This window comes from Bufo gargarizans, chromosome 10 (genome assembly GCF_014858855.1).
Source record: "Bufo gargarizans isolate SCDJY-AF-19 chromosome 10, ASM1485885v1, whole genome shotgun sequence".
Lineage (NCBI taxonomy): Eukaryota > Metazoa > Chordata > Amphibia > Anura > Bufonidae > Bufo > Bufo gargarizans.
In genome coordinates, this window is record NC_058089.1 from 103,595,956 (window position 1) to 103,618,585 (window position 22,630).

Genomic DNA, 22,630 nt, shown 5'->3' on the forward strand with positions numbered 1-22,630 from the left:
AATTCGATACAAATTTCAGGATAAATTCGATTCGTCGCAAAGCTGAATTTCCTCGTGCTTCATAGTAGCGAATCGATTTTACCTGAAATAGTGTAAAAGACTAAGAAAATCATACTTGCCTCCTCCATTCGCTTGCGACGTGCTGGCCGCCACCATCTTGATTGAAGATCTCGCACAAAATCCCGTGCACGGTGACATATGATGTCACCATGCCGGCCAGAGTGATGATGTCATCTCGGGCTTCATGCCAGATCTTCAATCAAGATGGCGGTGGACGGCCCGTCACAAGCGAATGGAGGAGGTAAGTATGATTTTTTTTTTATTGTTCTGTTAATTTTACACTGTGTTTTTACGATCAGATGCCGCGATCATGTATGATTGCGGCATCCGAGATACAGTGACAGGCGCAATCGCCGCTCCCTGTCATTGCACCCACTACTTACAAAGAAATGCGCTTTGTGACGAAGTAATTCATCAAGAAGCTAATTTTTTGTAGAATTCGGCGAAGCAGCCAAATCTAATTTTCCAGTACTTCGCTCATCTCTTATCTTCACAGTGTAACGCCATGCTGTAGCGAATCGCAATGAAGGTTATTGACTCACCAGCTTCATCTCACCTTCCACTGGATGGGGGATAACTGTTAGCTCGGTGGGGGTATTACTCCAACCAGTCATGAAAACAGGGGTCCCATGCCCCCATACAAATAGATTTGCAGGTCAAGCATGTGCACTACTGCTCTATTCCCTACTACTGGACCAGAGGAGATAGTGGGGCACAGCGCTCAGCTATTCCTGGTAGTGAATGAAGCAGTGATGTGCATGCTCGACCATCTGCCTCTTCAAATGGGAAACATGAGACCCCCATTCTTGTGATCCTGGGGGACCCCCACCAATCTATATGTCGTTGGGAATAACGTGTTCTAAGCAGAAGACCTTTTTAATCACCATAGTTATGCAACTTTCTAATAGGCTTTAGATTATACGTTTCGTCCCTGCTTGCTGTCAGCGAATAGAAACTATTATTAAAGACTGAAAACATGTTCTAATTTGTCTTATATTGGGAAAATAGAACATATTTGTTCAGTGCACAAGAACAAAATAGTGTGTATCATTATGTGTATGATATAAGTGAGTATGTTTTTAATCCCTGGATTGTACATGGCAAGGTTTATGGATTAGTAGTTGATAAAACAAAAACAAAACAAAAACTTGCAGTTGCAACCTTGCCAGTAGGTGGCGATATGTAGCTTTGCATTCTTCCAGCTTGCAAACAGAGGGGGGACTTGCAAAGTACAAGCCTAGTATTAAATCCACTAGTCAGCAATACCTTAGAACTGCTATGAACTTACTACAATTTAACCGTAGAAGAAATAGTTGTTCAGTGATCTGATTTCTAAGTAAACCTAAATATTGAAGCTTTGAGAATCTGAAGCTCCATTTCGGATGCCTCCTCCACCTCTTATTACAGGTGACGTTTCTTATATTAGCAGCCATTATATTGTGTGCATCAGATGAAAGAACTAACATCCCACATCAAGACAACGTGCTGGTGGCACAAAGATGGTCTGAAGATGGACAGGGTCTCTTGACCACCAGTTTCATTGTCTGTATAGCAGCCCTAAAATTTTTTGAACTCGGGGTGTACCATCCATGATGTAACGGAGCACTTAAATGACTGCAAGGGGGTAGCATTTTGGCAGACAGTCCATCCCTGTACTTTCCCCACCTCCAGTTCTGCGGAAAAGAAGCACCAGTCTAGTTTGGCAAGTGACAATTTTGGCATATACATCAGTCACTGGTGAAGCTCAGCCCGGATCTCTATGGTCTTTTTGTTGAGGCGCCAGTTGAAAAAGTTTGAGAATTAATCTTTGTGCCCTGTCACTTAAAGGGCATCTGTCAGCAGTTTTGTACCTATGACACTAGCTGGCCTGTTACATGTGTGCTTGGCAGCTGAAGGCATCTGTGTTGACCCCATGTTCATATGTGCCCGCATTGCTGAGAAAAGTAATGTTTTAATATATACAAATGAGCCTCTAGAAGCAATAGGGGCGTTACCATTACACCTAGAGGCTCAGCTCTCTCTGCAGTTGCCGTGCCCTCCCCACTTTGATTGTCAGGGCCAGGCGTTATGATGTTTTCACTGCCTGGCCCTGTCAATCAAACTGCAGAGAGCGCGGCAGATGTAGAGAGAGCAGAGCCTCTAGGTGTAATGGTGACGCCCCCGTTGCTCCCAGAGGCTCATTTGCATATAATAAAACATAATTTTCTCAGTAATGCGGGCACATAGGAACATGGGACCAACACAGATGCCTTCAGTTGCCAAGCACACATGTAACAGGTCAGCCAGTGTCATAGGTGCAAATCTGCTGACAGATGGCCTTTAACCTTTGCGTAATCTGGAGACTTGAATATGAAGTTGCTCACCTTTTTGATTCCTGGACCCTGTGTCGCTGTCGTTTGCAGAGCTTCATTTACATTCTTCATAGATTCATGGCCCAGGCCATATAATAGATCAGAGGATGTTGCTATAGACATGGATGCATCCACCATCGATGGCTGAAACCATGTGGCACCTGCAGTGTCTGTTTCTCGTACATGGCGGGCAAACTCTTACCGCATATGTCAGTTATTTAGGCCCACATTCACCCCGAAGGAGACCAAAAAAGTGTCCTTTTAGTCTCCGTCAGGATGTAATACATTGGTATGCATTTTTTCAATGGTATATGAGGCTATGGATACAGTGGCATACATCAAAAGCATCTGTTGGAGGTATACTCTGGTAATTACCAAAGTGTGAATAGACCTTTACCTTATACTGCTATGCATTTAGATATACTGTAAATGGTCTAACTTGTGGTCAATCTTAAGACTGGGATTTGTGGATAGATGCTGGTGCTTCACAGTCTATGCTCAGATTCTACAGTCTAGGCCAGGGATCAGCAATCTTCGGCACTCTAGCTGTTGTGAAACTTCAATTCCCAGCATGCTCCATTCGTTTCTTTGAGAGTTCTGAGAAGGTCAGAGCAAGTATGCATACTGGGAGTTGTAGTTTCACAACAGCTGGAGTGCCGAAGGTTGCCTACCCCTGGTCTAGGCCTAGAGGAAACTAAACAGGTATATATGCCCATGAAGCACCCATAAATCTTCTGCTAGGGTAAATCTGCCCAAAATGACACCCCTTCCTTCCACCCTTTTCTCGAGCTTATTGGCAACTGTGGCAGGGGTGAAACTATAATTGGTGAGCAAGTAACATCTGCATGCATGGTGGTCACCGGTGTCATGAAATGTGGAAGAAGCCCTTCATCATCTTATTTAAGTGGATGTCCAGCTTTAAAGAATTGTACTTAAAAAGCACCCACCAGCAGTGTCAATCTCTGCCTGGTGGGGTTGACCCCGCTGGTAAAAGGTGTTATCCGACAGTAACAAATGCTCCCCCATATGCCGAGCCCCTCACACGGATTCTACTTATCTGGCTCCCCGCACCGCTCCTGGTCCCCGTACCACCGCCGCTCCGGCAGATAAAAACATCCGGTGTCGGGGGGGAAGGGGGGGAAACGAATGGGAGATGGTGACGGAACAAGCCTCTCTAGCGTCACCCACGATGCTAGGTAGGCCTCGTCCCCGTCACCGCCTGCCATTGTGTCACCACCAGACATCTGAGAAGCTCTGACAGATGCCTTTCAGAACCTCCTTCTTGAGCTTCCTTTGTTTTGCTTTCAGTTCCTCATCTCGTTAGCCTCTCTCAGCTGTCATGTAGTTGTACTGATTGCATCCCTTTAAATTCCTCCCCATAGTGCATCAGTGTGCGGTTTATATTTCTTCCTGGAGTGTGTGTGCATGCTGATTCTACTTCCCAGTCTTCTACAAGATAAGTGTTGTGCATTCATTTGTGGTTTTCTGTTTGCTGGATCCCAGGTGACCCTGACTCCCTCCGTATCTAGTGTAGGGAGCCGGTGGTCGTGTCCCCTCACTATTATAGGGTGTTCAGGTGTTATACAGTCGAGGTACGAGGATATGCGATCATCTACCATTGGGATTTTCGCATAGGCTGAGCAGTCAGGGAGAGTGCCAGGTCTGATGCAGGGGTCTCCCTTTTTGTTCCTTAGTTTTGGATCCAGTGAGTCGTATATTCATTTTGTGTTGTCTTGTTTCCTGTACACCTTCCGTGACACATTGGCTGCACCCTCCCTCCCCCGACAACAGATGTTTTTATCTGCGCTCGGGGAGAAGCATCAGCCGTAGCGCGGGGACAAGGAGCGGCGCAGTGAGCCAGGTAAGTGGAATCAGTGTGAGGGGTCCGGCATATGGAAGAGCATTTGTTAGTGTCGGATAACCCCTTTAAAATTACACCTTGTGAAAATTGGTTGCAACGTTCCCAAGAATGAGGCCATTAGTGCACTGAGTGGTGGAGCCTAGATCATCGGTGCACCTCAGTGTCCCAGTGCTGGCTACAACTATTTTTTTCTCAGGAATTCCACAGCCAGTTCTCACAAGACAGGTATCATTTTTCCTGGTTTAATAGGTTTGATCTTGCTGTTGAGTGCTCTTTAAAGGGGTTTTCCAGGAATGATATAAAATGCCTGCAAACAACCTGTCTTTGATTGTGAGTAGGACTGGTTGCCTCCGTTTGCAGAGCTGACTAGAGTGGTGAGGGGGTGAGGCCTCACTACACTGCTCTACAATAGGTGGTAATGATGTGATCCTGCCTACTATATGACATCATAGCTGCGCAGCCTGACAGGAACACTTACCAATGTGTGTTTATATGCAAGTGCAGGAGCGTAGTGTGTAGTGAGGCCCCATCCCCTCATCACTCAAGGCTGACCTGCAAGTGGGGCCAACCAGGTAGTCTGAAATCCATCTGCCGTTTCTTGAGAGGCTCAACCCACTGCTTATTCAGATTACTACAGAACCGCCTCTCAGCTGCATGTCAGTGTATGGAGATGCAACTTCGATAATTTAAGAAAAAGAAGATTATTATAATTGCTATATATGTATAAATACTGAGGAAATGAGAACCATTAGGGCTCGTAGAGGTCCGCTTAAAATAGTTACCTGCATCAACCCTTTTAATCCCGTCTTGTATCTATGTGTTTACCATGCGTATTATTGAGCGTGAGTACAGTAAGTCTAACATTAATTTTTGTGGCTGAATCCTCCACCACAGGCTTTTCCATTGGGTAGAAATCACTGATTTTGTAGATGTTTTGTGGATTTTTAAATTATGGTATATGACAAAAGAAATTGGAATTGCTATAAAATAGTTTATTTTTTAGCTACTGCATGAACAATTCATTATAATTTGCATCAAAGCCCAGTTCTCTCATTTGAAGCACATTTTAATTTAGCTTGGAGCAGACACAACTTTCTGAAGAGTTGCTGAAGTTATGATAATGGAACTGGGATTGTTGGCGTAGCTACAGAGCCAAGCTCGAATCGCTGGTCTTTTATTTACCACGTGTGGCTTATCCCACAGTTGTGTTTGCTGACAAACTGTAATGCAATAGGGTACAATCAGTTTCTAAATAAAAAACAACTGTTATCGTTGTACACTAAAACTTGAGTGCCAAGGATCTGAAATGCTACCAGATTTAAAGTAGGGTCAGTCATTGAGGAGCTTTGGAAAACACCATATTTTCTTCAAGAAGAATAAGAATCTACTCCATCTAAACCTTTGTTGCAATGGCCTACACACATATTTTTGGTCCAAATACAATATAGCCTCCTTCCTCAAAATCCTTGCATTTTGTTTCCTTGATGCTGTTTTTGCCCAACTTGAGGGACACCAAAGTCCCTGTATTGCCAGGTTTACTTCACGTATTGATGTTCTTCACAGAGCTCTTTTTCTCAGCTTGGTCAGAGCTTTTTTTTCAGCTTCTCAGTTGCTTCATAAAATAACTTAAATTTACCTATACTTTATCTTTGACCCTGAAGTCTGTAGATAGCTTTGCAAGTGTACCTTTTGTTTTTGTTTGTAAAATATTTTTCACAATTTGGTCAACCAAGAATATTTTAAGGATTCTTTATTGTGATAGAGTACAATCAATTTCTTTATAAAAGTACCAGATATAGTAACATAGTAACATAGTACATAAGGCCGAAAAAAGACATTTGTCCATCCAGTTCGGCCTGTTATCCAGCAAGTTGATCCAGAGGAAGACCCCTCTCTAGTAGCTATAGCCTGTAATATTATTAAGCTCCAGAAATACATCCATGGCCCTCTTGAATTCCTTTATTGTACTCACCATCACCACCTCCTCAGGCAGAGAGTTCCATATTCTCACTGCTCTTACCGTAAAGAATCCTTTTCTATGTTTGTGTACAAACCTTCTTTCCTCCAGACGCAGAGGATGTCCCCTCGTCACAGTCACAGTCCTGGGGATAAATAGATGATGGGATAGATCTCTGTACTGACCCTTGATATATTTATACATATTAATTAGATCTCCCCTCAGTCGTCTTTTTTCTAAAGTGAATAACTCTAATTTTGATAATCTTTCAGGGTACTGTAGTTGCCCCATTCCAGTTATTACTTTAGTTGCCTCCTCTGGACCTTCTCCAGCTCTGCTATGTCTGCCTTGTTTACAGGAGCCCAGAACTGTACACAGTACTCCATGTGTGGTCTGACTAGTGACTTGTAAAGTGGTAGGACTATGTTCTTTTCACGGGAATCTATGCCCCTTCTGATGCAACCCATTATCTTGTTGGCCTTGGCAGCAGCTGCCTGACACTGGTTTTTGCAGCTTAGTTTGCTGTTTATTAAAATTCCTAGATCCTTTTCCATGTCAGTGTTACCGAGTGTTTTACCATTTAGTATGTACGGTTGACTTGCATTATTCCTTCCCATGTGCATAACTTTACATTTATCAGTGTTAAACCCCATCTGCCACTTATCTGCCCAAGCCTCCAGTCTATCCAGATCCCTCTGTAGTAGTATACTGTCCTCATCAGTGTAAATTACTTTACACAGTTTAGTGTCATCTGCGAAAATTGATACTTTACTATGCAAGCCTTCTACAAGATCATTAATAAATATATTGAAGAGAATATGGCCCAATACTGACCCCTGAGGTACCCCACTAGTGACAGTGACCCAATCTGAGTGTGTACCATTAATAACCACCCTCTGTTTTCTATCACTCAGCCAGTTACTTACCCGCATACAGATGTTTTCTCCCAGTCCGAGCATTCTCATTTTATATACTAACCTTTTATGTGGTACAGTGTCAAATGTTTTGGAGAAGTCCAGATATACGACATCCATTGATTCGCCGCTGTCAAGTCTAGAACTTACCTCCTCATAGAAACTGATTAAATTAGTCTGACATGACCGATCCCTCACGAAGCCATGCTGATATGGCGTTATTTGCTTATTTCTGTTGAGATGCTCTAATATAGCATCTCTCAGAAAACCTTCAAACAGTTTACCCACAACAGATGTTAAACTTACCGGCCTATAGTTTCCAGGGTCTGTTTTTGGCCCCTTTTTGAATATTGGCACCACATATGCCATGCGCCAATCCTGTGGGACATTCCCTGTCAGTATAGAGTCTGCAAATATCAGAAAAAAGGGTCTGGCTATGACATTACTTAATTCCTTTATGTTCTTCTTAACCAACGTGAGGAACATCAGAAACATTGTAATGTTCCTATATGCCCAGGCTGTCTCTATTCATTGATGATGGTCCAAAGCAAATGTAATGTTTTTGAAATTATTGCATACCTATCCTTATTTTTAGTACCTCTAAATTCTAATTCATCGATGTTTGCTAGTTCCTTCAAGACTTGCATCTCAATCTCAGTAGGATCAAACAAAAGCATTTCAAGGAAATCCATTCCTGCAATAGAGCATACAAATTACCTCTCCTCCAGAGGGAAAAAAAAACTGGACCATTGCTTGTAAATCAGTCTACATATGCAGCGAGCCCCCAAGGAACCGATGCAGAGGATGGGAGTGATAGTGGCCCTGGTGAGATGTTGTTGTGATGTTGATGATAAAGGAACCAGGCAAAAACAAATAGCATCACACCCGGCAGTAGTTCGAACAAAGTACAATTCTCTCCTCCCAGATAATGGTGTGTGATGGATAGCAATGTGGCAGAAGATGACACTCAGACATTTGCTAACTGATGCTGTCTCTCTCTGGATTCCTTTCCCTACGCCTTTGCTCTGTCACTTGTGGCTGTAGGTGTCCACTGTATGATGCAGACTTCTAGCTATACCTTTCCTGAACTGTGTTGATGATACTTACCACTAGTGATGGACGAACATCGGCCAGGACGTTTCGCGAATGCAAACGCGCGTTTGCAATCAAATATTCGGGAACCGCGCATTCGCAGCAGGCCCCTTTAACTTTAACGGCAGGCGAACCTGAAAAACCTTTGGGTCATATTTGCAGCCACCAAATACTTACTAGAAGTGCACAAATAGTCCCACAACATGGACAGTGACATACCAGAGGGGGATCATTGGCAAAAATTCCCACAAAAAATATGTATTTTAATCAGGGGCCATTTTTATGTGTCTAAGGAAAAACTCTTAAAAATGTGGGGGCAACAGGCATATCACACCTGTTGCAATTAGTTGTTCCAAAGAAAGTATATTATAGGTATATCACACCCCTCAGAATATCACACCTATCGTTAGCACACCTATACCAGTTCTTAAAAGGACTTTTGTGGCCCTATTAACTAGCGTTTGGTGTCCCTATCAGCCTGTCCCTGCTACACAAAACAACCTCTCCCTACACTGGCAAAACACAAAATGTAAAATGGCGGCCAGATCGGGTTCTGTGACAGGGTGGGGGTATGTCCATGTGCTGAAACGTCTCAATTGGCTGTCCTGTCCTACCTGATGGATGTGTCATGGGTCAAAATTCGGTGCAATGCAAAAAAAAATGGCGCTGGCAGACATCGCCATATGTTCGCATGTTCAGCGAATCTCGAACGTGCAAAGTTCGCCGCAAAACCACGAACCCGCAAGGCCATCTCTACTTACCATGTTGCAGCATCATCTTGATAGCTTGATCACTCTGCTGACACAAATATGCAGTAGTTTACAAATCTTCCATGGCCTAGGACCCCGCAGTTTTCCTGAGGCAATGTTGTCCTCCTTATGAGCTGCTTCTGCGGTCCACATGGCCTGAGCGGGAGATGTATTGAATGCTCCCTAACTCCTCACTCTCCACCTCCAAACTCATCTAACTAGCTCTTCCCCATCCTTGGCAGGAAGTCGGATCACCCACCCTTACTAAGAGTGGAGGAATGGAATGGTAAGTCCCTTTCCTGTTGCCAAACACTGCCAACCGTACCCCATCTGCTGGTGTATTGTAAAGTGTATTGCATGACATTACGTTACATTTCATTTGCAATACAAACCATTTTAGTTACAATAGTAGTACCCCCCAGGTCTGGAGTACTACACATAGGCCAGCTGGGGATCTTCTCCAAGCGACTCGCCCTCTCTATTCATTGCACAGAATGCGCCCTTTATACTATTACTGTAGTTTGGCTGGTGTTTCTGAAGATGGATTCCCTTTAAAGGGAGTCTGTCACCAGCATTTCACTTTTTTAACCCTTCCCACAGCTCCCTAGCATGCTTACAGTTAATCAAAACGTTACCTCTGGCTTCAATCCTGCTGTTATAAATCCATCCAAAACGATCTTTATAATATATGCAAATGAGGGCTCGCAAGTGCCCAGGGGCGGCGTTACTCTCTTAGGTGCCCTGCTTGCCCAGCCTTTTCATTGCGTCCCCCCCGCCCCTTCCTACCCTCCGCCCGCCCATCCTTTCCCTCTGACCGCCTTTCTCATAGCTTGTTATTCCGCCGATATCCCGCGCCTGCGCACTCCGTCCGTCGGCCGGCGCAAGCGCACTGCGGTGCCCATTCCTTGTACGGCAACACAGTAACTATTGCGCATGCGCCCGCTAACGACGCGAAAACTCAACAAAGGAGGCGGTCCATCGGCGCATGCGCATTAATAACTCTGATGCCGTACAAGGAATGGGCATCGCAGCGCGCATACGCCGGCCAAAGGAATGAGTGCGCAGGCGCGGGATATCGGCAGAATAACAAGCTATGAGAAAGGCGGTCAGAGGGAAAGGATGGGCGGGCGGAGGGTAGGAAGGGGCGGGGGGACGCAATGAAAAGGCTGGGCAAGCAGGGCACCTAAGAGGGTAACGCCGCCCCTGGGCACTTGCGAGCCCTCATTTGCATATCTTATAAAGATCGTTTTTGATGGATTCATAACAGCAGGATTGAAGCCAGAGGTAACGTTTTGATTAGCTGTAAGCATGCTAGGGAGCTGTGGGAAGGGTTAAAAAAGTGAAATGCTGGTGACAGACTCCCTTTAAGGGGGCATGATCTGTACATGACTGTTTTAATACAAGCAGCGATAACTATCACAAGCACAGTATATGCTATCATGTTTCCAGTGATCAAACAATTTGTTACAAATTAGTTCCATTGTAAATGTATGGAACACGATCAGGCAGGTGTTCAAGTACACATTTCCCTACCGGGAGCAGCAGCCGGGATGTATAATTGCAATGCAATGCAATGCCTGACCTTAGTGCCGTCCCCGCATCATGACAGACATATGGCTGTGTTTATAAAGGATACATAAGCAGAAGAGAAGAATGTGTAACATCTGTTAAGGCAAATCTCACTTTTCTAATTGACAGCAGTATGCTTTTGATCACATTCTATTAACAAAGTATGTTCCATGGGGAGAAATCTGACAGAAAGATGCGGCTGAAGCCTCCTGGTCTACAAAACCAAACCACATGAAGACGACGTTAGCAGCGAGGGTGGGGGAGGGACACGGACTAATTTCAAGACTCAGGCAGGGAGATAGTCCTTTCACAATGTTCTAATTATTTGTTTGCTTGCATGAAATTTGGGTCGTAGTTTTTGTGGTTGTTCTAGATTCTTCCACTGTTGCCAGATTTCAAGGTGGTATCTGATGAGTTCAATATGGCAGCCTTCAGTGTCTCACTATTGTATAGACTAGGGGGTATTACCTTTTCAGCTGTTAAGACAGTAGGTGTGGAACCACTATGTCAAACAGGTTTTACTTTGGGCTAAACCTAGAGGCGTTATCCTGGCAGTCCCCTGGTTTTCACTTGTTAACCCCTATACAGGGATCTAAACTTCTTTGCTGGGTAACCATCAGACCAGTACCTCCTGGAGTAGTCCCTGTGTGGTTGACAGTTGCCCCGCACATGTCAGAGATACTAGTACGAGGCACTGAGGGGTCAGGCAGAATTTTATTCAGAGACAGGCTGAGGTCAGGGCTGGCATAGTACTTGCAATATGGTAACAGGTTCAAGGTCAGGGCAGGCTGTGTAGGATCAATATGGGTATCAGACACAGGTCAGGTCAGGTAGCAGAGGGTCAATACTGGTAACCAGGCATAAGTCAGCACATGGGCAGACATTATTACTCACCAGCTAGGGAAGGTGTCTGAAGTATCTCAGGCATTGGCTGGTAAGGTTTAGGATGTATGCTGCCCTTTAAGAGCCAGAGGGAGTGCGCGCGCCCTAGGGTTGCAGGAGGAGAGGCATGCTGGCAGGGAGGTTGTGTGAGCTCCATTACATTCCTCTTGTGAGAAAGTGTTTAAATGAAACTCAAGGGTTCTTCAGAACCAAATCAGGGTTTCTCAAAACATAGCAGCAGCAACATGTCACTTTTACAGTAGAGATGGCAAATGGCAACATCTTTTTTTTGGAGGAGTAGGAATTGGAGCAGGTAAGTAGAAAAATTGTCCAAGGATACCCTCATATTAGCAGGGTTGGGCATCACTGTCCCAAGTTGTCATTCACTTTCTTATCTACCAACAAGCACATGACTCCCTTTTTATGTGGAAGAAGCTCTCAAGTCATTGCACTGACGTGGGCAAATCTCTTCCCTGGCAACTAAATGAAGTCTATAAAAAAATGCCAAGTTTCGGATGTCTGAAGACAGCTATAAAAGTTGTACCGAACAGAAGTAAAGTGCTTCAATGCACAGTACATAAGGGAAGGTGTATATACTTAAAGGGGTTGTCTGAGCTCTAGATACTGATGATTTATCCTTATGATGGCTCATCAATATTAGATTGGTGTGGATCCAACACCTGGTACCTCCAGGTACCCCCAAGTGCATGGAGCTGGAAGCAGACAGCTCTGTCCACTAGCTGGGGTACTGCAACTCAGCTGTCGAGATGAGCGACTCCAAGTTGACGAAGTGGAATTTGATCCAAATTTTAGGAGAAATTAAATTCCCACCGAATCCGAATCCTCATGATTCCTGGTAACGAATCAAATTTTTTCCTAAAATGGCAGCTGCACATATTAGGACATGGAGCAAGGAACTCTGAGAACGAGGGGTCACCCACAATGCCATGAATGCAGCCAATCAGCAGCCAGCCAGCCCTGTTTGATACAGCCATTAAAAGGGTTTATTACAAGGAAATATTTCTATGTTTTATTTGCCCTTGGCTTGTATTATTGGGGGAAAAGAGGGCTTATTAGCCGTTGTGTGGTGAAGTGAGAAAATTACAGCCCTTTTTGGTGTGTATTAGTGGCAAAAAAAATATATTATTTGCCGTTCAGCGGTGCAGTTATATCTTCTAAAGCCCTTTTTGGTTTGTATTAGTGGCACAAAAAAGTATTTGCTGTTGTGTGGTGAAGTGAGAAAATTACAGACTTTTTTTGGGTGTTTTAAATTCCTTTTTATTTATTTATTTATCTGATCTAACAGTATGTCAGACAGAGAAGTGCCAGGCCCTGCACAGAGGAATGCCAGAGGCCTAAATGTTTCTGGCGCAGGCACAGGTCGCAGCAGAGTAAGGGGGGTGTGGCAGCAGGAGTCTCAGCGAGAGGTCTGAGCTCCCAGTGTCATCTAGCGGTCGTGTCTTGACCAGCAACCCAGTGGTTCTTCAATGGTTGACTTCGCCCCAAGGGACATCAGACACCCCCCAGCCAAGAGTCGGTGGGTTTGTCAGACACAACCCTTAGTTGGCATGGCCTGGGAGCAGGCCCTGTGCCCTCACCTGTCCTCAACCTGCCTCTGTCCTTTTCTGTTCCTTCAGCCAGATAAGTATTATATGCTGTGGGCTCAGCTCCACTATACAGTGAGGACAAGCTACTAGAGGACAGTCAGCAGCTACTGGCCAGCCGAGATGTGGAGGAGACATCCGCCGATTCCTCTGGAAGGTGGGCAAGTTATGATGAGGAGAGTTTGTGCAGCTTTTTTGTACCTGATGAAGGGGAGTGATTCCCCGAAACGCGTTGTATCGCTGCAATAAAAGATTCCTTTCCTGATCCTGGTGACTGGCTGACGGTCTTTTGCGCCGTGGGACGTATTTGTTTTCTTTGTGCCAATCATCTTCTTGGGGACTCCAGGCATCTCCAACAAGAAGATCCTCTGTGATCCCGTGGCTGTAGACCGCCATATCCAGGCGTCCAGGCTTTCCTGATAAACATTTGCACAACCACATAAGGTGAGCCTTGTAATTTATCATCGCTTACAACTTTGTACTCACAGAATTACCCTATGGTGCGCACATCTGTTTTTTTACAGTTTAATCAAGCCTTCTCTATCGCATGATGAGGACAGTGGCGTGGGAGCTGGTGTTGTAAGTGGTCAGGCTCCTGACCCAGAGACCGTTGAGGAGGACATCAGTGATGTACAGACAGTACTCGACGATGATGATGTGGTTGATCGCACTTGGGATCCGTGTGAATTAGGGGCTTCATCATCATCGGGAGAAGAGGGTGGCAGCTTGCCCGTGAGTGAGCGGCGGAGCCAGCAATTCGCTAGCGTGCCTGGAAGTCAGCAGGGTGGCAGCAGTAGGAGGTCGGGAGCCAAACGTGCCCGGGGTATACCACCCGCTTCGCACGAGCCTACCTGCCTGGAAAGTAGTGGTGCAGGACTGCAGGGGTTAACAGAAGCAGCGGCGGTAGCAGTCAGTCAATGCGGAGTGTTGGGGGTAAATCACCTACTTGGCGGTGTGGCAGTTTTATGTTAAGTCGCCGGAGGAGGAGAACATGGCCATTTGTAGAATCTGTGGGCAGAAGGTAAAGTGTGACCAGGGTGCCAATGTTGGCACCACTGCTCTGCGTCAACATATGCAGCGTCACCATAAAGTGGCCTAGGAGAACGTGGCTCCGATGTGGTGGTCCAGCCTGCCGCAGCAACCGCTGCATCACCCAGTCGCACGCACTCAATTTCAAGCAGTCAAGGCTCCACCACCTCAGCCGAAGGGAGCTGTCTGTCCTTCCCATTATCTGCTGGTCCTGAGGCTTCTGCTGCTCCTCCTCAGTCATTCCGTCAGCAACCAATCACTGAAGCGATTGCCAAGAGAAAACAGTATGCGTGCAGTCGTCCAACGGCGCAGAAGCTGAATGTGCTCCTGGCCAAGTTATTGGTGTTGCAGCCCCTCCATTTCCAAGTGGTGGACTCTGCACCTTTTAGAGAACTAATGGCTTGTGCCGAGCTCGTATGTAGAACAGAAGGTGGGCCAGTCCTTGAGGCTGTCGGTGTCTGCCAAAGTGCACACGGCAGTGCAGATGTGTGGAGCTGTAACTACGGTCAGGGACAATACATGTCCTTTACGGCCCACTGGGTGAATGTGGTTCCTGCACAGCCACACCAACAACTTGGCCAGGTGACGCTGCTTCCGCCTCCACGTTCTCAAACCGTTGGTCCTACGACAATGTCTACCTCTGCCTCCTCATACTCCACCTTGCCCTCAGCCTCCACTGCAGTGGAAATTCACAGAGCCCCATTCACAGTTCTCCTCCAGCATACCACATGTGCAGGGCACGACGGTGTCACGCTGTTCTGCACCTCGTTTGCCTGGGTAATTGGAGTCACACAGGGGAGGAACTGCTCCGTGTACTTCATTAAGAAATCGAATACTGGCTTTCTGTGCGACAACTCAAAATCAGAACCATGGTGACCGACAATGGGAAGAACATGGTGTCTGCGCTGCGTCAAGGAGGGCTGAGCCATGCTCCCTGCCCACGTGTTTAATCTGGTTGTTAAGCGGTTCCTGAAGTCTTTCACCCATCTGAAAAACATCCTAACAATGGGTAGGAAACTTTGCATGCACTTCAGCCAATCATACACCGCAAAGCACACCCTCCTTGAGCTGCAGCGGCAGAACGGCATCCCCCAACATAGGCTGATATGTTGAAATTCCACCCTCCATATGTTGGAAGAACAGAGAAAGGCTATCACTGATTTCTTTATGATCCAAGCGGTTAGGAGTACTCCCCTGTGTAACTTCGATGTCAGCCAGTGGCAGCTCATGAGTGACACCTGCCATTTGCTCAGGCCCTTTGACGAGGCCACGTTATTTGTCAGTCACCAGGACTACGGAATGAACAACGTCATTCCACTGCTTCATGTTCTGGAACAGATGCTGTTAAATCTGACTGGAGACATGGCTCCTAGATATCACGGCCACATGAGCCCTGTGGGGGCTAAACTGGAGGAGGAGGAGGAGGACATTGGAGCACAAGCAATGTGTAGCAAAATGGGCGGTTTTTCTACACAGGTGACAGTAGAGGAGGAGCAGGAGCAGCCAGAGGAGTTACAGGGCGATGAGGAAGACAAGGCAGAGGACCCAGACACACCGTGGCAGTATGCAGTGGAGATAAAGGCAGGAAGTCCCTTCAAGACACTTGCACAAATGGCCCGATGCATGCTCACTGGCTTGCGTAGTGACAGCCAAATTGTCACCATTCGGCAGAGGGATGACTTCTGGCTCTCCACCTTGTTAGACCCTCACTACTGGTCCAAAATGAGGGCCTTTTTTACATCCGCTGAGAGGGTAGACAAACTGAACTACTATAGAGACCTCCAATGTAGTCAGTTGGCTGCTGCCTATCTGCGCCATCATCCATCCTCTCGCAGGTCTGACCGGGGGGGCCCTCTGCGCTCACGTTCCTCTGCCATGGCTGCTTTGGCAGGGTGGTGGTGTAGGAGCAGCTCCAGCTGCACCAGCAGCAACTTGAGTCAAAAGTTGCTGATGAGCCAGCAGCAGCAGCTTCTAGACCTGGAGCAGGACCTGAACCAGGAGGTGGTGGCATACTTGGATGTGGAGAGACTGACCTTTGTCAAGATGAATCAGGCATGGATCAGCCAGGATTTCCACCCACCAATGCCTGATGCATCAGACTAGATCATCCATGGTGCCACGCCAACATGTTTGAGAAAAGAGACCAGTTTCTTCTGGCCACCTGCTTCAGCTAGTATTCTGATGCTGCCACCCGCCTGATGCCACACATCTGATGCCAAATGCTCCTTCTTTCACCCACCATCTTTAGCTGGTACTGGTATTGCTACCCACCTCTCCACTCTGTCACCGGGTCACTCTGTGGTCTCCTGATGCTGCTGCCACCTCCACACTGTCATTGCACCACCCTGTGGCCTCCTCCTGAAGCTGCTGCCACCTCCAGACTCTGTCATTGGGACACCCTGTGGTCTCCTCATGCTGCTTCTACCTCACCACTATGTCATAGGGCCACTCTGTGGACTTCTCATGCTGTTCCTACCCTCCCCACTTCATGACTGGGCCACTATTTTGCCTTTCGGCCTGGCTGACATAATCATTTATTTGACCCTTCTTCTGATCTGTCAGAAGGAAGGAAAAATGATACGCACAATGGATCCTGTCTATGTAACAGCTGTAAGGCCTGCATGACATCCCTCTTTTGCATCAGAATTGGCTTATGATTTGGTAGCCAAAAGCAGGAGTGGGTACAAAACACAGAAGACATGCAAAAATTCTATTCACGTGTCATCTCTGTTTTGAATCCACTACAGTTTTTTTGGGCTTTAACAATACTGATGGATTACTGATCAAATGCTGACCCCCACTCCACTCTGTCGGGGGGGGGGGGGGCTCTACTTGTATAAGCATTTAATAGAACAGGTTCTGTTAAAATCTATGTAGAATCACTGAATTGTTGTAAATGGAGTGCGCTTTTTCACACTATAGTAGTGTTCTTTGTACCTGGCGCTAACATCGACCTGTAAGGCTGAGTTCACACTTTAGTTATTTGGCCCCGTAACTGCCCAAATAAGTGAAGTGTGCAGTGATTCTAAGAGCGACGCCTGTCATCTACATGTCATACTAACTCACAGTATTTTTTCACTACCACAGCAGACTCCCTATGCGTGTTACTGCAAGGCACGGTGTTCTACAGCAATATAAAGGAAATAGCCTTTTTTTACGCGATTCGCCACAAATAAATTTGGATCAAATTTCTGAGAAATTCTCTCATCTCTACTCAGTTCCCATTCACTTGAGTGGAATGGTCTTGGTGCAGCTGCCCTGAGATAGAGGTCTCCTGTGCTGATACATGATTCCCATGGTGTAGACAGCACAGGAATCGGGCACACAAGTAAAACGGGCCAGATGCTCCAGTAGATAAGAAATAAAGCAAATTCGGGTGTGAAAATGAAAAAGGATTCATTTTAAGACCTCTTTGTCAGGCATAATGAGATGTCACTAGAATAGGGGCTGGGCAGCAGTACCCGGGAAGGCCAATATATAGTCTATAAATGTGCTTCAAGCTCCGCTCACTGTGTTGGTTCCGGTATCTGCGGCTCCTCTTAGCAATTAATTGATGGGAGTGCAGGGTGTTGGACTCCCACAGATCTGAAATTAATGACTTATCCGAAGGATTAGAGTTCAGCGAACACCTAGATGTTCGGGTTCAGGGAGTTGGGCCGAACTTTAAAAAGAAGTTCGGGTTCGCGACCCGAACTTGATCCGAACTTGGACCCGAACCCAAACCCCATTGAAGTCAATGGGGACCCGAACTTCACTTTATTATTTTCCGTTATAACATGGTTATAACGGAAAATAATAGTGTTAGCTTTTTCAGATCTGAGTTTTCACTATCGTGAAAAGTCAGATCCGACAGTATATTCTAACACAGAGGCGTTCCCATGGTGTGGCACCTGAGCGGTTAATTGCGCGGATCACAGCCCCTGTAAGAGATCAGGTGCTGCCAGGCAGCAGGGGGCCGTTATGTCCACAGTTCTCAGTATATTCTAACTTGAAGCGTCCCCATCACTATGGGAACGCCTCTGTGTTAGAATATACTGTCGGATATGAGTTTTCACGATCTAACTCAAATCCGATGGTATATTCTAACATAGAGGTGTTCCCATTGTGATGGGGACGCTTCAAGTTAAAATATACCATCGGATTGGACAAAACTCTGAACCGATGATATATTAATATTACCCGAACCCGAACTTTTACTGAAATGTTCGGGTTCGGGTGCCGAACACCGTAAAGTTCGGTACAAACCCGAACTTTACAGTTCAGGTTCGCTCAACCCTACTAAGGATACATCTTCAATAAGTATTGCAAAACCTCTTTAAAGACTGCTAACTAATAGCAAAAGGAATCTCTGAACCCTATAAGAATTCTCAACTAAGGGAATTTAGATAGTGAGCTCCACTGGGGACAATGAGTTATGATAATGTATGTAGAGCACTTCAGAATATTTGGCACTATATACGTGAGTAAAATAAAAAAAAATAATAATACATAAAAAAAAATATTATTATAGGTCCACTTTCCAGACCACATTATCAACCCCTTCACCAGCCTAGACCACAAAATAAACAGTATATATATATTAAACATAGAAACATAGAATGTGTCGGCAGATAAGAACCATTTGGCCGATCTAGTCTACCCAATATACTGAATACTATGAATAGCCCCTGGCCCTATCTTATATGAAGGATGGCCTTATGCCTATCCCATGCATGCTTAAACTCCTCCACTGTATTTGCAGCTACCACTTCTGCAGGAAGGCTATTCCATGCACTTACTACTCTCTCAGTAAAGTAATACTTCCTGATATCACTTTTAAACCTTTGCCCCTCTAATTTAAAACTATGTCCTCTTGTAGCAGTTTTTCTTCTTTTAAATATTCTCTCCTCTTTTACCTTGTTGATTCCCTTTATGTATTTAAAAGTTTCTATCATATCCCCTCGGTCTCGTCTTTCTTCCAAGCTATACATGTTAAGGTCCTTTAATCTTTCCTGGTAAGTTTTATCCTGCAATCCATGTACCAGTTTAATAGCTCTTCTCTGAACTCTCTCCAAAGTATCAATATCCTTCTGGAGATATGGTCTCCAGTACTGCGCACAATACTCCAAATGAGGTCTCACTAGTGCTCTGTAGAGCGGCATGAGCACCTCCCTCTTGCTACTGGTAATGCCTCTCCCTTTACACCCAAGCATTCTGCTAGCATTTCCTGCTGCTCTGTGACATTGTCTGCCTACATTTAAGTCTTCTGAAATAATGACCCCTAAATCCCTTTCCTCAGATACTGAGGTTAGGACCGTATCACTGATTTTATATTCTGCTCTTGGGTTTTTACGCCCCAGGTGCATTATCTTGCACTTATCAACATTAAATTTTAGTTGCCAGATTTTTGACCATTACTCTAGTTTTCCTAAATCCTTTTCCATTTGGTGTATCCCTCCAGGAACATCAACCTTGTTACAAATGTTTGTGTCATAAGAAAAAGACACACCTTACCATCGAGGCCTTCTGCAATTTCTGTTGTCTGTCCCTCAGCCACTGCCTAATCCATTCAACAATATGGGAGTCCACGGACAAAGACTGCAATTTATTGATAAGCCTTCTATGTGGGACAGTATCAAAAGCCTTACTAAAGTCCAGATAAGCGATGTCTACTGCACCTCCGCCATCTATTATTTTAGTCACCCAATCAAAAAAATCTATAAGATTAGTTTGACATGATCTCCCTGAAGTAAACCCATGCTGTTTTTCATCTTTCAATCCATGGGATTTTAGATGTTCCACAATCTTCTCCTTAAGTATGGTTTCCATTAATTTCCCCACTATTGATGTCAGGCTTACTGGCCTATAGTTGCCCGATTCCTCCCTACTACCTTTCTTGTGAATGGACACAACATTTGCCAATTTCCAATCTTCTGGGGCGACTCCTGTTGCCAGTGATTGGTTAAATAAATCTGTTAATGGTTTTACTAGTTTGCCGCTGAGCTCTTTTAATAGCTTTGGGTGTATCCCATCAGGCCCCCTGTTAATTTTAGACAGCTGACTTAGAACCTCTTCCTCTGTAAAGACACATGCATCAAAAGATTCATTAGTCTTCTTTCCTAACTGAGGTCCTTTTCCTTCATTTTCCTTTGTAAAAACTGAACAGAAGTATTCATTGAGGCAGTCAGCTAGTTCTTTATCTTCTTCCATATACCTTCCTTCTTTAGTTTTTAATTTGGTAATTCCTTGTTTTAGTTCCCTTTTTTCATTTATGTATCTGAAGAATGCCTTATCGCCTTTTTTCACTGACTGAGCTAATTTATCTTCTGCCTGTGTTTTAGAAGCTTTTATAACTTGTTTGGCCTCTCTCTGCCTAATCTTATAAATTTGCCTGTCATCCTCGTTTTTTTTTATTTTTTATAATTACTAAATGCTATCTTTTTGTTTTTAATGATTTTGGCCACTTCTGCTGAGTACCACAGTGGTCTCTTCCTTTTTTTGCTTTTACTGACAAGCCTAATTCAATTTTCTGTTGCCTTCAATACTGCCACTTTTAAGTAGTCCCATGTGCCATGTGGTACATACAGAAAGTTTGAGTAAAATCAAGTTGGATGAAAAGTTTGCCGTCTCTATAATGGGCACCACCAACGCACTTGGAAAACCCCTTTAAAAACCCTGCCATTGCCCCTTTAGTTATAATATATGAAGCCTCTACATCTGAACAGCCTATTGGGATCAGTTGGATAATGAATGTATTGGAATTTTCTTCATTTTTCATTGTGTGGTTCATCCAGTAAAGTCATAAAACACTAATGTTTATGTTGTTCGTTTTCTTTGTAGGAAAACTGATGGGATAGACGCTCCGGGAATAAATCATTGTCTGGTGTTTAGCTCTTTTAATGTGGTGAATACAGCTCTGGGCAATGTGTGGTTGTAGATGCATATGATAAATTGCACTCAGAAAGGAAGCAGAGATTTAATTCATGATGTGCCAGCGATGGATTAATGGCAGCCAACATTCGTTTACATGCAAATGAGAAATCTGCCTCCAATGTATGCCTTTAATTTCTTATGAAATATACAAAAATGTATTATTGGTTGCTTTGGGAATATTACTTTATATATTCACCATCCTTAAAAGGAGTCTTTCACCTAATCTGAGCGTTTTAGACCGCTCAGATCAGGTTATAGACTCTTTAACCCTCATTACGATCATACCTTTCTCTTATGTGTCCCTCGCCCAGATAATGAAAATAACACTTTTTAAACTTATGCAAATTACCTTCTGAAGGTGCCCAGGGGCGGCGTTACTGGGCGATGTGCCCAGAAAAACACACCTCCAGCCGGCGGACGTCACGAGCGGCACCAGAGGATGGCGGGCTGGGAACTGGCCCGCACCTGCGCACTGCTCTGCCCATTATGGGCAGAGGAACATCCTTTCATATTGCGCATGCGCCGGCCGGCTGTCTTTAGTTGGCCGGCGCATGCGCAATATGAAAAGCTGTTCATTTGCCCATAATGGGCAGAGCAGTGCGCAGGTGCGGGCCAGTTCCCAGCCCGCCGTCCTCTGGTGCCGCTCGTGACGTCCGCCGGCTGGAGGTGTGTTTTTCTGGGCACATCGCCCAGTAACGCCGCCACTTTCAGAAGGTAATTTGCATAAGTTTAAAAAGTGTTATTTTCATTATCTGGGCGAGGGACACATAAGAGAAAGGTATGATCGTAATGAGGGTTAAAGAGTCTATAACCTGATCTGAGCGGTCTAAAACGCTCAGATTAGGTGAAAGACTCCCTTTAACCCCTTAAGGACCGGGCTCATTTTCACCTTAAGGACCAGGCCATTTTTTGCAAATCTGACCAGTGTCACTTTAAGTGCTGATAACTTTAAAACACTTTGACTTATCCAGGCCATTCTGAGATTGTTTTTTCGTCACATATTGTACTTCATGACACTGGTAAAATAAAGTCAAAAAAATTAATTTTTTTGCATAATAAAATACCTAATTTACCAAAAATTTGGAAAAATTAGCAAATTTCAAAGTTTCAGTTTCTCTACTTCTGTAATACATAGTAATACCCCCAAAAATTGTGATGACTTAACATTCCCCATATGTCTACTTCATGTTTGAATTATTTTGGGAATGATATTTTATTTTTTGGGGATGTTACAAAGCTTAGAAGTTTAGAAGCAAATCTTGAAATTTTTCAGAAATTTACAAAAACCCAATTTTTAGGGACCACTACAGCTCTGAAGTCTCTTTGCGAGGCTTACATAATAGAAACCGCCCAAAAATGACCCCATTCTATAAACTACACCCCTCAAGGTATTCAAAACTGATTTTACAAACTCCGTTAACCCTTTAGGTGTTGCACAAGAGTTATTGGCAAATGGGGATGAAATTTGAGAATTTCATTTTTTTGCCTAATTTTCCATTTTAACCCATTTTTTCCACTAACAAAGCAAGGGTTAACAGCCAAACAAGACTGTATCTTTATTGCCCTGACTCTGCTGTTTACAGAAACACCCAATATGTGTCCGTAAACTACTGTACGGCCAGACAGCGGGGCGTAGAGTGAAAGGTGCGC

General features: G+C 44.8%; 1 protein-coding gene across 1 annotated transcript in view; it reads left to right on the plus strand.

The window, feature by feature from the left end:
* The first annotated feature begins 264 nt into the window (after positions 1–264).
* ADAMTS18 (ADAM metallopeptidase with thrombospondin type 1 motif 18) overlaps positions 265–22,630 on the plus strand; it is a 172,629-nt gene continuing 150,263 nt past the window's right edge. Inside the window, exons 1-2 of the mRNA XM_044269301.1 lie at positions 265–301; positions 7,739–7,800. Of these exons, the coding sequence (XP_044125236.1) occupies positions 265–301; positions 7,739–7,800 (99 nt within the window). The remainder of the gene's footprint in view (positions 302–7,738; positions 7,801–22,630) is intronic.